Source organism: Hydractinia symbiolongicarpus, chromosome 3, assembly GCF_029227915.1.
Source record: "Hydractinia symbiolongicarpus strain clone_291-10 chromosome 3, HSymV2.1, whole genome shotgun sequence".
Lineage (NCBI taxonomy): Eukaryota > Metazoa > Cnidaria > Hydrozoa > Anthoathecata > Hydractiniidae > Hydractinia > Hydractinia symbiolongicarpus.
Window position 1 is genome coordinate 24073149 of NC_079877.1, and position 15707 is coordinate 24088855.

General features: G+C 32.7%; 2 protein-coding genes across 2 annotated transcripts; one reads left to right on the forward strand and one right to left on the reverse strand.

Moving 5' to 3' along the window:
* Nucleotides 1-473: 473 nt before the first annotated feature.
* LOC130636357 (histone deacetylase complex subunit SAP130-A-like) lies at nucleotides 474-12382 on the reverse strand. The gene is made up of 16 exons (XM_057446046.1): nucleotides 12052-12382; nucleotides 11465-11496; nucleotides 10622-10921; nucleotides 9577-9943; nucleotides 8030-8100; nucleotides 6535-6683; nucleotides 6342-6403; nucleotides 5719-5853; nucleotides 5108-5309; nucleotides 4707-4811; nucleotides 4364-4585; nucleotides 3565-3824; nucleotides 2191-2313; nucleotides 1940-2043; nucleotides 1169-1381; nucleotides 474-814 (listed from the first exon to the last, which is right to left on the reverse strand). The coding sequence occupies exons 1-16, from the start codon at nucleotides 12200-12202 to the stop codon at nucleotides 731-733; spliced, it is 2580 nt and encodes an 859-aa protein (XP_057302029.1). The 5' UTR covers nucleotides 12203-12382; the 3' UTR covers nucleotides 474-730.
* Nucleotides 12383-12756: 374 nt separating this feature from the next.
* LOC130636358 (beta-1,3-galactosyltransferase 6-like) lies at nucleotides 12757-15237 on the forward strand. The gene is made up of 2 exons (XM_057446047.1): nucleotides 12757-13827; nucleotides 14883-15237. The coding sequence occupies exons 1-2, from the start codon at nucleotides 13074-13076 to the stop codon at nucleotides 15137-15139; spliced, it is 1011 nt and encodes a 336-aa protein (XP_057302030.1). The 5' UTR covers nucleotides 12757-13073; the 3' UTR covers nucleotides 15140-15237.
* Nucleotides 15238-15707: the final 470 nt, after the last annotated feature.

Genomic DNA, 15707 nt, shown 5'->3' on the forward strand with positions numbered 1-15707 from the left:
GAAAATCTTCCCCCTAAAAAACCATCCGGATTCAATTCTGCTTCCCATCGTCTGTTGTCTTTTTTTTGGTTACTGACGCTTCGCGCTGTGTCGATACAAAAAGGGTCATAAAGAGCCGGAACGAGGCTGAGTTGGTTTGTGTTAATTAGATCGCACAAAGATGGCTCTATCATGCCTTGATTTTGCATTTTTAAAAAGAAAATAATACTTTTCCGAGGGTAATCTGTTTACCTTGTCCCTAGAGATTTTTGCCTTTTTAATATGAGAGAAAACGGCCGAATATAATAACATATTTTTCGCCTTCTTTAAATTAAAAAATCCTCTGGCGCAATGAGCCGTTAATTTCGCGCAAAAAATTCTGGCTGTGGTACATAACTCCCTGTCGGTTTAACGTTCCCGACAAGATTTAAGTTCAATAGCGCTACGATAGAACAGAAATTTCGATTTAAAATTAAGAAAAAAAAGAAAGAACGTAAATATAGTTGGTTTATTTGGTTTGCCAAAAAGTACCTCATTCTACAAATATATACATAGTTTACATATATAGAAACTGATAATATTAATTCCAAATTCCTCTTGGATTAAACTTAAAAAAAAGAAATATATATAAACCGTAGAGAACTTGGTTCACTCATCCTTGTCAATAAATTCCATCCTTGTCAATAAATTCACAATAATGCTTAAGATTTATATTTACAAGGGATGCGAAGATAAAAAGTGAAAGACATTGTTAATAATTAGGCTTCTTTTTTAATCTTGGTTTTTGTTTATATTTTTTAACGATCTCCATCACTTTCGGCTTGTGATCAAGTAGCTATAAAGAAAATATACACATAAATTTCGATTATGCTAGGTCAACTTATAACAAGTATTTCTTTTAGATAAGTATAATGTTCATAAAATGTTAAAGGGGACTGTTTTCCTTACTGGTAGACCTCAAAATAGACATTTTTTCCTGACTTATCAAATCTTCCATGAAAGCAGCATTTAAAGTTACATGATCGGACTCTCTTCGCAAAAAACATACTGTTCTTTTATCCAAAAAGGTTCCTTCCACTCCAGCCTTAATAGGCAAGTTTTTAAAGGACCGTTCAGCTTGCTCGACAACGGCGCGCTCACCTCGATGGCAAATAAAACTTACTCTAATAAATACTATAAATCAACTTACCTTAAACATATTTTGTTTAGCTTCGTCTAACTGCTCGATGCTATATCTGCATCGCTGTATGTTTCCTTGTATGATCTCGTGTAGTAAGCGCAATTGGCGATCCTCACCAGACAATTTCTGACTGTTTTGGTAGCCGGGAGAGCTCACGCTCGGTAAAGGAATGGATTCTTTGCACTCTAGAACTTCTTTACAGATATCGTTCTCTAGAGTTATCTAAATGCGAACACAGTTAAGTAAAACAACAAAAAGTAATAAAAACACCAGTTGGTCAGCTTGTTATACAGTCCTTTTTGTCCTGATGTTGTTCTCATTTTTTTAAGCACACAGGTATGGTGTATTAGGTGTATCTTAATGCTTCTTTACCTTTCCGTGACTTTCCCTCGTAACTTTTAAAGCTATGCAAATATCCTAAAATTTGCACGATTGGCCTAATCTGGCAGATTTGTAGTGCAAAAAACCCCCGGCGTTTCAGTATGTTTAGACAGCGGACCGCGGTTCGTATCGTAGATAATGATTGTAATTATGTTTTTGATGGTCCCCGTTCTAAACTAGACAATTTACCACTGGCGACCGCCTTGTCCCACTGAGACAGGAGCATCAATACATGCCGAAAGCAGTGTGTGAAAATCTAGGCCATTCTAGACTACCCTACTGATTTCGTCTATCCCTGACAGATATTTATTTCGCAAGTCCATCTTCACACAAACAAAATACAACTATTAAAAAAGACCATGTTACAAAAACAAAAGAAGTAAAATGATGGACGCATACCATGTCATCGAGTTGAGTGGCGAGATGATGCAGCCTCCAACCAGACATAGATTCTATCGACGATTTTCCGAACATACGATCGTGGCTAACAGATTTTTTCTCTTCTAAATTAAAACAAGATTTTTTTGTGCTAAGAAACCGGTTTTCCGTTCTTTTCATATTATGTTAATCGCAAAAAGGTAAGCATGATTTTCTGTAGTAGACCCTATCTTTATCATATCCCAGTCTTTTTAGTTATGTTTGTCACTTACCTTTGACTCTTACGTCAGAATGTCGATAAAAATGATTGTGAGCCGCCTTCGTATTCACCTTGTATTCATTCAAAATACTGACTTGAGGACGTCGACGGAAGATGTAATACTTCATTGCTTCACCTAAACGCAAACGTGACATATGTTGATGTGATACAAGAGGTCTCCGTTGAGCTTCAATACAGAATTTTAATTTCACATTTTATCATAGTCGGGATGATTTTTCCACTTTTAATAATACCTGAGATCACTCTCAAACTCAAATATTCGAATGATTATAATTAGTTACTAATGTAGGTTTAGGACTCATCTTTGCTATGTTAACTCAATAATTTTTTGTTTTGTTTCCCGGCCCTATAAATCTGGCTCCTTTTCAGGTCCAATCTCATTCACATTAACCAATGGACTGCCAGAGTTTCATGTTTTTGAAACCTTTGGTTTAGAATTTTTCTTATCATCCTTAATTCAGTCCAGTTAAAATAGCATGTGTGTAAATTCCTTACTTATGTGAACTTAGGGAAGTGCTGTTTTAGTGGCGTTGTTTTATTTCTATTCTCAAACGCTTTTTGGTAGCGTCACTTTCAAACAAAGATCAAAGATAATGTAATTAAATAAACAGTTATAACCGGGTTATTGGCAGTTTGATTTTAATTTCAGAGCTTCAGATCTTTGGCAAGGAATTAAATATTTTATCTACCTTATTCGAAATTAACGAGTCAAGAAATTAACGCGAATTAAATTAACGGTCATGAAATTAACGCGGCTCAATGAAATTATTTTCAAAAAGGCATTTCATTAACGCGAATTTGAGAATATGCGATATCACACGAAGCAAAAATTACGGCAACAGTCGAATCCACGGTAGTGAAGCGGTCTCTTCTATAATAAAGCGGTTTGGAAATCGCAATAAAAATTTGCGTTGTTTGGAAAGACAATGTTAAAAATTTAAAAATTCAAAGAAAAAGTGCTTCACGTTAATGTTTCACTTGAATCGGAGTATGATGATAAAACAAAAGCTATTTTAAAAAAGATCGCTGATAAACAGAACACTGTTGAGCTATCGTCCGATGAGGAAAAAAAAATCCTATTTTTATTTTTTTAGGCTTTTATATATTGTAAAAGTTAACAAATTAACAGTATTTCAATTAAAGAGTCATGGAAAATGAACATTGCATTTAATTAACAGTCCTTAAATTAGCGAGCATTTAGGAAAACCGCGTTAATTTCATGACTCGTTAATTTCATCGAATAAGGTATTTTCTGTAAATATTTTTAAAAAAAGTTGCAACACAGAAAATATAACTATAGCTTTATAAACAACACAGGTAGCAAAAGGAGATTTTATCCATGAAAAAAATAAAAGCAACTTCATACTTGTCTTGGTGTCCAGCGCAGAAGTGACCATGCCATTAATCTGCACATCTTTTACTTCTTGCTTCACTTCAACTTCACTTGTCGGCGGAGGAAACAATTGTTTTTGCTGTGTGGCTGCCGTTGTAGTAGGTGCAGCGTTGAGTTTCGGAGGTGTGATATCTTTCATTGTTTCGTTTGCCTTCAGAAATTCTTCATCTTCGTCAGTTGCACATGCGTTGTTTATCGGCGCAGTGCTGCCATACTTGTCTTCGGTAGTTATTCTGTGGGAAAGTTAGAGTTAGTTTGCAGTATTTATGACGATGAAAATCCTAAGTTTTTTTACACGACGGAACGTAATATGTTTATCTCATAAAAGGACGGTTGACTTTATATTTCAGTATCTGGTGGCAGCAAGTTGGTTATTATAAAAAAAGAAAGCATATATACATAGTCTCGTTAACTTTTTAATTATTGACTTATTTTGTGGTCTGGAATATTGAACCATCAACTTCTATTGTTGCTATATTTATTACCATGTGACTGTACCTACATAATTGGGGATAATATATTTCAAAGCAAACTAAAAGCATAAGGATTTTGATAACTTAAACTTTTAAACTTACACGCTTTCCCATTAAAAATCTAAAAAAATCCTATTTCCCAATCTATTTCATCCCCTCGTCTCACCACACTGTTGATATTTCGAAAATTGTGAAGCCATATCATTTGATTCTTCCAACATCCCTCCCAGACGCACACACACTCTTTGAGACTAGAGCGTAAATAAATAAGCATAAAACAAAATACTAATAACACTCACATTAGCTGCTTTCTGGGCTTCTTTTTTGGTGAAGCTTCAGGTAAATTGTTTCCCAAATTGGTGGCATTGGATATTGCATTCGGTATTAACACCGGTGGCGAAGTAACTTTACCACTCTGCATCTCAGATGTGAGCGAATTTTCTATAGTTGCATCTTTGTTAAGATCAGATGTGATACTTAGTATGGAATGGTTAATCTTGGTGTCATTCATTTTCTCCTTGCTGTAAAAAGACGAATAAAGAATATGAAAAGAAGAATTAGATAGGTGCCAAGGCTAAAATAAAATGTCAAAATATAAAAAATGCTAGTATGTGCAGTATATTCTTGGCATTGCTTATTTACCTGGTCAAATTAGGTGGACTGATGATCATGTTACTAGCTATTGTTAAACCATCAGACTTGACTGGACTCGATATCCTTTCCTTTTCAGTTGGCTGAACAGGAAACCTAAAACAAAAAAATCAGCAATTCAAGATGTAGAACTCTTTAATAAGCAGTTCAAGATGGAGAACTGGAATAAGGGAAATATAAACCTTGAAGTTATTTAAATGCAACATAGTAGACTGAAGCGGAACAAAATTACTGTATATAGAACCAAGAATTGTTTAAAAACACCAGAGGCTTTTGCAGAGGTTACGGTGTCTTTGCCATTTTTTCCAGGATTTATAACAGACTACCATGCTGTATATTATACCTATTGTGAATACAACAAGTGCTTTTAGGAAGCATAAAATTAGACTTACGAAGTTGCAGTATCTGGTGGTCTCTTGCGAAGTATACTTGGCCGAACTGATGATTCCATACTGATTGACGAACTTGAAAAAGTGGTAGGAAACGTAGCAGGCTGTAGGTTTGGATAAAGGTTTGGATAACTGAATGCACTATTTTCACTATGTATTGTAAGGCCTTCAGGTCTACCAGCTTCGTGTGGAACATCAGAAATCCCTATGTTTATTAACAAAATTAGCTTTGTAACGCAACACTGACAGGTTGAGTTTTTTATTATGTTTAGTGTTGTGTTCAGTAAAACACGTCTTCCTAAGTTCAGTTTCGGAAACAAACTTTTTATTTACTATTATATTTTTTCTTCCTTGTTGAAGGAAACACATCAAACTCTCTCTCTCTCTCCCTCTCCCACTTCCCCATTATTTTTAATCTTTTAAATTGTGTTCCAAAAAACCCAATAAAACATCTTTTTGAATCAAAACATACCACAGTTAGATTCCCGTGTTTGTGTGTTTGTAGTTCAATAATCTATTTTTTGGGTGAGGTCCTGTTGAACAATGGAATATATTCTTCAACCTAATCTGTAACCAAAAAAGAATGTCAAAAGAACTTGTGCACAATAACATACCTTTGTTTGAAACAGCAATTGATACCACTGGAACTGCTCTCTGGGAGTCAATTGCAAACATGGGAACAGAGCCAACTGACGTTGTCGGAGGACGAATTAATTGATGAGGAAAGTTGTGAATACCGATAGGATGACCTAAACATAATTTAGTGTAACCTTTTCAAGAAATAGCACAAATGATAAATGCAGTTTAGCTTGAGTGAAAAATGTTTATGTATGCCATCCCCTGGGTAAAGGTCTCAACACCCTTCCGGTCAGTCAGGACTATATTTTATTTCAACATATATCTATCTATGTTCCATACAATTCAATCTTTCTTACAATTACAGGGACTGTAATTATTAAAAGACCTTTCCATAAAAGTATAAAATAACTCCAACACTCCAAGATCAAATGATTATTGTATGTGTCTTGTGTTATTTCTTATTCTTTGTCTTTAAGGCATTAATAATACTTTAGGAACAGGTAGAAACCGCATAGGAAATTATCTTTCTTGTTTTCGTAATTTTTACATGCATAAACATGTTTGTCACTGCAAGTTTATATGAACAGTAACCAGATACACTGATTTAACTAGTTTTGGTGTGGCATCTGCCATAAATTTGTCCTATATTAAGTCTTACCAATATCATGAAAAACATATGCTGCACTTATAGGATGATATGGAACACCAACTGAATGTGACCTAAAATATATGTAACATATTAATATGCAGAAAAGCACTAAGCAAAGATAATTAATTCGGCCAAGAATGGAGTAAAAAGGTAATGCCTTATTTAAAATGAATTACATTGCAAGGTAAGGTATGAAGCATACCGTGTGTTCATGCTGAGATTGTTTGCTGACGATGTGGTATTAACAGTTGTGGCTATATGACTTCCCTGTATTAAATGACTTGGAAGTGACACATTATGTGCTACAGAAAAACGACTGTAAGGTAATGCACCAACATTTCGGCCTATTTCCTGTAAAGCAAAAAAGCACACATTGTTATTTTTTAAATTTTGTGAAAGAAATTCTTACAAAGCAAATTACTATAGGCAGAAAGCTTTTCAAGGTTTACCGATGGATATTTTAAGATGTTTTCAAAGTGTGATTTCCAGGTCTCCCATTTCTGTTTTATGACATTTATGCATCAACACCAGACTCCAGGGCTTGAAATCGGACGCAAGTTTGCGAGTCCGACTCTCGCTGAGACTCGTGAAGCTAGTGTTACGCGAGTCCAGTTACTTGCGTAAAAACGTTTAGAATGAAGCTTAGCTCTTTTTCAAGGATATTTTATTGTGCATTTCTTATTTACTTATATTATTACTTTATTAATTTTGTTTGATATTTTAAGCCATAGAGATCATTTTTTTAAACTTAATAACCAAGCATGTATAGTAATGTTCATCCTCCATTTTTAATAATGTGCTAACCCGACAACTGCTAGAATTACCAAGGTTAAGCTTGCAATGGGATTGGCTGATTACCCCAATCTTGTGTGATCATGAGGATAAATTACCGGTCAGGGGAAAAACCTAAAATTTTTTTTAAAATTCAACCAAATTAGAAAGAGCCCTGAAGACTATGTAACAAATTTTAAATATTAAGAAATATATTTATTTCTTTGTGTTAAAAAAATAATAATAAAAAGTTTTTCTTTCTTGATATTAATCACCTGTATCTTACCTGTCAAGCACATGGCCGTTTGTGTTAAAAATCTTTTATTAATAGCCAGGTAAAAATAACACAATTCAATACAATGCGAAAAATTGAATATAGGAATGGAACATCACTTTGCACGGGAAAGAATTCCTTATCTTATAAATGTAAATGGAGCAAAAAACAACTTCAAATAATGCAAAACTAATGAGATTAAATTTACTAAATGTTTTAGTATTCCTTAAACTAAACTTATTTATCTTAAATGCTGTATTTTTATGTGAAGAAAGTAATGGGTTTATATAAAAAAAACTATGTAGAAATTATATTACTTTAAATATGTTTTAATCATGTTATTTTTTTAAGCGTGAAGTGAAAAGACTCGGTGGACTCGCGCAATGTATTTGACCCAAATTAGGGTTGGTTTTCAAGCGCTGAACTATGAATGTTTTATAATGATAAAGTGGTAGCCTTGTGGTAGAGCGTTAATTTTTAATGATAGTGGCTTCTAATCCTGATGAAATCAGCATAAAGAATAGGATTGATAGTGGCTGTCTAGTTGAGCAGCTGCCTTGTATGCACAACTTATGCAATCCTAATGGGAGCTTTGAATTCACTAAACCATCATCAGTAAAATAATTGTGACAATAAAAAAAATGACAATTACCTTTGCTTCCGATTTAGTCACCACTGTTGTGGATGGAATGATAACACTAGAAGAACCTTGATAAGCTTTACCTATAAGGTTGACAAATAGATAGCTAAAGATACTATAAAAATATACTGTTACAGTACTGTGAAAAGGTTTGTTAACATCGTGTTCGTGTAACGAGCGTGGTGCACACGAACCACGATAAAATCGTGGTCTTTACGTATAACAAACATTCAAACATTCTATCGTGGCCACCACACTAATATTATTATCTCCACGAAGGATCATGTGTCCCACGATTATTTTCACGAGCTCCACGATTTTTATAGCCAGTATAATTTAATTTTTTTTATTTTCAAAAAGTCTTTGAATAAAGTTAATTTGTTTGTTTCAGGTTTTATCAAGTTAAAAAAGCATTTTCGTAGTTTTTGCTTGGTGTATACCTTTTCGTCATAGACGCGATTGTATTTTTACGAAATGTCATTTGTCTAGAAAAGTTAAATTTGTCTGCGGCGATAGAAATGTTTTTAGATCGCATTTTAAAAGTTTATAAACGAAAAGCGGCAATAGAAATGCTCTTTTAGATCGCATTTTAAAAGTTTATAAACAAAAAGCTGCGATAGAAATGTTTTTTAGATCACATTTTAAAAGTTTATAAACAAAAAGCAGTGATAGAAATGTTTTTTTAGATCGCATTTTAAAAGTTGATAAACGAAAAGAGGCGATAGAAATGTTTTTTAGATCACATTTTAAAAGTTTGTAAACAAAAAGCGGCGATAGAAATGTTTTTTAGATCGCATTTTAAAAGTTTAAAATCGCAAAAGCAGCGATAGAAATGCTCTTTCAGATCGCATTTTGATTCACGAACGATTAAAATCTATTATGTAGCTAGCTTTATGACAACGAATTAAAACAACAAGTGTTAATTTATTGTTTTCCTGTTGGTTTTTTTGATTTAATTGGGTCTTTGTTGTTTTACAATAGAAGTTATCTATCATGGAAGCCACGATGTAATATTTAATTTTCGTTCGTGTAGTCCACAAAAAATGATCGTGAGGTCCACGATTGTTAAAAAAATACGCATTGTGGGCTATCGTGGTTCGTGCGTAACATAAAATAAACACGAACCACGATGTTAACAAACCTTTTCACAGTACTGTAAATAACAAAAAATTTTTGAAAATGCCCAGTTCAATGAAATATTTTAAGAGACATTACTTCACATTAAAGACTATTGTACAGAAAACTATAAAGTACAAGAATGATGCTTATGTACTTCACACATTTTTCCTCCTAAAACAATGACAAATATATATAATACAAACATTAATAAGCAACAATGATGGTTTGAGATTTTTCCCAGATATATTTCTTATTTTTTGAAAAAAAATCTTGAATTAAACAAGTAAATTATGAAATCAAATCAAATTTTAAGGTTGTTTTTGTAGCAAAAATTTAATTACTTAAAAGTTTGCATTGCACCAAAGGGATACTGTATCATGGTGATATATGCTTCCAACTTACGCTTTAAGTTAAATTGCATTTCCCATTAAAAAACCTACCTATACCAACTTTAAATGCAGATGAAGCAATGCTTGCAGATGGCGACACATTCGAATGGCTACTTGCACCTATTTTGAGAACGTTTGGTGCAGTACCAATTGTCATTCCCTTACCCAGGAATGAATGTTGTTGGCCAACTGTACCAGATGCAATGACTTGAATTGTTGCATGTGCAGTTGCATGTTGACTTGCTGCCTGTACATTGCCTCGTATGCTGTGATGTGGTTCCGAAAGCAATGTAGTGTGAGATTCTATTCGACTGTCTGTTGGCAATCCATGACTCGTAACAATAGGTGAACCTGTTCTATTGGCAACATTTGCGGGCATGATAGGCAAAGAAGGAATTTGATTCAAAGGTAACTGCATCTAAACATGAAACAAATTTGCTATGATAATAAAACCCTAACTGCAACTGATGCAAACTGCAATTTTTATACACCAGCAAATAATTCAGGAAGTTGACAATTCTGTTCTGAACTTTTTTTAACTGGCTGTGGCTGCTGAATAGATAGTTTCAGTTTTCAGCCAGTGGTCAACTTGTAAAAGTTTTGACTAGACCTGCAAGACAAGGGCATCTAAGTTTTTATGAGATAAAATAATTATTGCATTGTCTGCTTATAAACAGCAAAAAGCTTCACCACTTGTCTGCAACATAATTCTCATTATTTTAATTGACTTTTACTACAACATTTTTATCTTTAGAATGATGATTGGCTTGTATCACACTTTGTTGCATGTTCTGAGTGTTACATAACTCATGATACATAACTCTCCCAACCCAATTCTCAAATATTGTATCTTACACAACAAACGATAAATGATTATAAGTTACATATTTGTCTATGTTGAAGTCTTTGTAGATCACATTTGGAAACTTTCTTATTCACCTCAACACTTAGCAATTGCATGCGAATGCTAACGTGTTAATAGCAAATTAGACAGGTAGCATTTTTTCATAGACATGAAAAGAAGCATTTGAAGGACCATTATAAAATGTGCCTTAAAATATTTGTTGGTTGTCTTTTAAAAAGATGTCACACAAACCTGATTTGAAATATTAGTAGGCTTTAATGTTGGTAATGCTGAACGTTGTGGCATAGTTACACTTCCTCTTGGAGGAGCAATCGTGGCTGTTCCACCAATATTAACAGGTATATGAGTTTGAAACGCATGTTGTCCAGATGACAGTGAACCCCTTACCAACGAGTTATGATTAATAGGAACTGGATTTAACAAGTGTCCAGAACCAGATATGTAACTTGGCATCAATGGTGGCATTGCATGAAGCTGAGTGGATCCAAGAGAAGCAGATATGTTGCGACCTTGTGGTGCTTTTGTTGAAGGCTACATATAAAATGGGCAAGAAACAAGCTAGTCATGCTATTACACAATGAGTCATACATATACTATGATTAGGTATGCTATTAAAGCTCAGTTCACACTGTTAGAAAATTGGACACTAACATGAAGATCAGGCAGGTGGCAACAATAAGAAAAAAGTGCTAGTTAACACACACACTAAGTAAATATTTTTTGCTAATTAGGATGCACATTAACCAGGTGGCAATCTCAGATCAAAAAGATGCTATCAAGCTAACCACTTCCTTTCAAATTTCTTGAATGTACAAGGTTTCTTTTTCTTCTCTTTGTTTTTCTTTGATGTAAATCTATACATATTTTTTTTGAAACTTTAACACTTTTTAACAGTCAAACCAAAAGAACTGATACTTAGACGTTTAAATTATTGTAGATGTGCGTCCAAAATTGAAGCAGACTAAGTTGTGTAGCTAAAGTTTAAAGATTAAATGAGATAAACGTTTTCCCAATGTGGACTTTAAAGTGTAGAGTATGAAGAAATGAAGTGAACAGTGTAAAACATATTCATACCTTTAATAAATCAATGGTGCGAAAGCCAGGGTCTAAGAATAAGTAAAAGTATATTAATATTTAGACATACTTTCACTTTTGTAAAGCATACAAATGACTTATAACAGATGATCAAATGTCTTCTGCCAATGTATGAAAAAAATAAACAGAAATATTAACATATTCATTATAACAATATAAAACATTTTATTCATACTAAAACATGAACTAAAATTTGCTTTTTTATCATCTTATGACACAAAATCACTCAACAATTTGAAAATAAGTTTTTATTGATGTACAAGATGCTTGATTGGTTTGCGAATTGAGCAGCCGTGCCGGTCGCCGGACTTGCTTAAAAACGAATGCATTTTTTTTAAAAAAAAAAGCTCCAACCGATACTTAATTGTTTTAGGTATTGAAAACGCAGAAAATATATTAAGGAACGTTATTTATAACTTAAAACTTAAAACATCAAAAGGGGATTTAATAAAATACATAGCTAGCTAGCAAACGATGCGAATATTGATTTTTTGTAAGATGTCAATGTTTCCTGACTTAGCTAGCTACACAGGCTGTAAAAAAACCACTTAATATGTAAAACCTACCAAACGGATGTTGTACAAAGGATTTTTTTTCTACTTTTTCTTTGTCCATACTTTGTGACAATGTGTGATTACTTCGAATACTAGAAGGACTGCTCAGCACACCCTCTCTAGTGTTGTACAGTTCTTTACGATCATCGTGTATACGACTCATAGCATTCCATCAAAACAGTCTTCACACCAGTGTATTATTCCAATCTTTGAGATTGATTAGAAAAATGTTTTAAAGCTTAAACCAAATTAACAACCAACTACAAGTGAATTTCAAGAGCAAATTGCAGAGTTTAACCAGACATAAATTTCATATCCATCCTCATTCAGAAACTTTTGAACACACACCAGCCGCGCATGTCTTGTGCGAAAAAGGGGGTGATCGTACCTTCAATAAGTCGGGGGGAGTAAACCTTTCTAAAACAGTTAAAAAAAATATATTTTTGCTGTACTAAAGATGTATTTATAATTCTCATGTTAAAATATTATTCTATATTTTCAATAATAGTTTATATTCTCTCAATTATAATTTATATTGGTGACATCAGGTCACTTAAATCAGACAAGTAACACCATGTTCTAACCTTGACTTAGATTTTTAATTATATGCATAATTATCCAGAGGGTTCCTATCGTTTTTAAAAACAAATAACCTGATTGGTCTTTTCCATGAGGATTCCTACAATATTAATCAGTTTCACGCAAAGAAGCCGTGCAGCTTTCGTAGTCAGACAAGAATTTTTTTTATAAAAAATGTATTTTTGTTTTACTTATGTTTGGGTGATAGGAATAAATCCTTCTGGATGACAATTTGTACTTAAAGAAAGCTAAAAGCTAACACTTTTAAGTTTCCGTCTAGCTAAACTTTTGTTTTTAATTTACCAAGATAATTTATGCTGGCGATTCCCTGATTACTAAAAACGTAAACAACACGTTTCAAAGATGGCTAATGTAACAAGTTCAAGATTATGATGTAGTTAGCTAGAGTAGTAAAATGCAATAAAATTTAGAAATACTTCATAAATAACGCAAAAATGAAAAACGCTTCCCGAAGAATACGCCAGGTATTAACTAATAAATGGGTTCTATTTTTGTACCCAGTATTAGTAACTGTTCTTATTATATCCTACATGCATTGCAAGTATGCACAATATTATAAAGTTGACAATAATGTAGCAAAGTCAAATTACGCTCGAAAGAGTTCAATTGACCATATGACTATAGAAAGTTACTTATTTGTTCTCATAATGACTTCTCCTAAAGGTAAAACGAAAAGAAAAGCAATGCGAGAAACATGGCTAAATAACAAACATGAAAATTTTCACATCGAGCACAGGTTTATTGTCGGTACAAAAGACTTAAATACAATTGTTCTAAAAGAATTGCAAGAAGAACAAAACACAAATGCAGATTTACTATTCCTAACTGAACATAAAGACTCGTATAATGCTTTAACAACAAAGTTATTAAAGTCGTTATTGTGGGTAAATAAAAATGTAAACACAAGATTTGTTATGAAAGTAGATGATGATACATTTGTTCGACTAAATGTTTTAGTAGAGAGTTTGAAGAAGAGAGATCATTTAAAAAGGTTATATTGGGGATATTTTAGAGGAAATTCTAATGTTAAAAGAATTGGTCCTTGGGCAGAAAAAAATTGGTTTCTTTCAGATCATTATTTGCCCTATGCCCTTGGCGGTGGATATCTTATCAGCTGTGACTTAGTTGAGTACATATCAAGAGTTTCTAACATGCTTCAAATTTACAACAGTGAAGATGTTTCACTTGGTAAGGATTTTTCGTTTACCTTCATTATAAAAAAATTAAAAGACGTTATGAAATAAAATATATCAATGCAAATGTTTTTGTTTTTGTTCATACTGGTGACGTAAGCATAAGTATAAGCATAACCGACATGTACATGCACAATACATGAATAGGTGAAGTAACATAACCATTAGCGTAACGTGTTCCTACCTATAACATATACATAACATTTAGCAAGAGATGAAGAGAGGACTCTTAGCTGTTTTAGACATTGTTACTATATTGTTCAAAAAATGTAGAAAAATATAGTAATAAGAAAAAAATCACATTACCTTAAGTGGGTAAATTTTGGCGAGGATTAAAATTAGTGAATTTTGGCGAAATTCGCCAAATTAAATATCTGCCAAAATTTTAATAACTCACTATTCGCCAAATTAAATACTCACCAAATTTAACATAATTTACCTTTCAACAAATTAAATCTGTGCACAATTTAAAAAAAATACCTTTTTTAATTAAGAAAAGAAAAATGTTTTTTCTCAAACAAATGAACTATTTTTATATTAACGACAAGTTTTATAAAGACAAGTCTTTTTTTTTTACTCTCTAACAAATTTTGTGTTTATGTTTGTTCTTTTTTTTATAAAACATTTCAAGACAAAAAATCATTTCTTTGTACCATTCGCCAAAATAAATCCAAACCAAAATAAACATTTTTTTTGCATTTGGCAAGTTAAATCATCGCCAAATTTTATAAAATTTTTAATTTGTCAAATTAAATCCCCACCAAATATTCCATTTTAGCCATTTACCAAATTAAACACTTGCCAAAATTTATCCACTTAAGGTAGTCAGGTAATATAAAATAAACTGGATTTAGCTAATTGTAAATCTTATTTTTTAGCATCTAAAATCGTTTAACCATTTGTTAAGGTTCTGATATTTTGTCATTTACAATGTGAGCTCTTATGCTTATATGTTGACAACATTTACACAGGGGTTTTCTTATGCTTGTGCTTATGTCAACAGTGGCACCAGGCTTAATTAACCACCACCTTTCTTTTAACTTTTTATAGGAGTATGGCTTGCCCCAGTGAAGTTAAACAGAATTCATGATATTCGATTTGACACTGAATATAAAAGTAGAGGTTGCAGCAATGAACATATTGTATCACACAAACAGGCACCTGAAAACATGTATGAAAAGTTTGATAATCTTAAACGCAATGGTAAACTTTGCAAGAAGGAAAAAGAAACATTGTACACTTTTGATTATAACTGGCTTGTACCACCATCGCAGTGCTGTCAACGAGTTAAGCGCTCGCTTTTATAGTTTATAATATAGCTGTCGATATTGTGAAATTTAATAATAAAACAATGTATGACAGTTTTGGAGTTGGCCTAATTTACTGTCTGTAAAATCCTTTAGAATTATCTGTTTTTCACCCTATCCATATTTTCTTGATGGTTTATCTCTAAAGGCAACACAATTTTTGTGCTACATATTTTTAGCTCACTAAATGTGTAAGGAAAAAGCTTGTATTGATATTTAGGTAATTTATTTTCAAATCAAAGACACTTTATATATATAAATGATACAAACTCAAAACTTTTTCGTTTTTACAGAATTAATTATCATGGTTAATAGGTATTTGCAGGAATTTATCCTCACCAATGTTTAGCAATTCATTACCTTTTGTTTAATTTTATATATTGCATGCCCACTTCAAGATTTTTAGTACTTTCTAGTAAAATATGCAGTTATAATCAGATTTCTTTTTTTCTTTCTTTTTTTTTTGGATACACAACTATTTACGCTAATCTTGACCTGATTTACTTATGTAATGTTTTTATTAACTTCTCGACATTTTATGCCGCTTACCTCTTACATACAGTGCATA

Bases quoted from the DNA above. Each gene is read 5' to 3' on its own strand.
- LOC130636358 (XM_057446047.1), top strand. From the start codon at position 13,074: ATGAAAAACGCTTCCCGAAGAATACGCCAGGTATTAACTAATAAATGG. The intron at 13,828-14,882 runs GTAAGGATTTTT...AACTTTTTATAG, and splicing joins CAGTGAAGATGTTTCACTTG to GAGTATGGCTTGCCCCAGTG.
- LOC130636357 (XM_057446046.1), bottom strand. From the start codon at position 12,202: ATGAGTCGTATACACGATGATCGTAAAGAACTGTACAACACTAGAGAG. The intron at 11,497-12,051 runs GTAGGTTTTACA...ACTTATTCTTAG, and splicing joins CTTTGTACAACATCCGTTTG to ACCCTGGCTTTCGCACCATT. The intron at 1,382-1,939 runs GTATGCGTCCAT...GTTCGCATTTAG, and splicing joins CCACTCAACTCGATGACATG to ATAACTCTAGAGAACGATAT.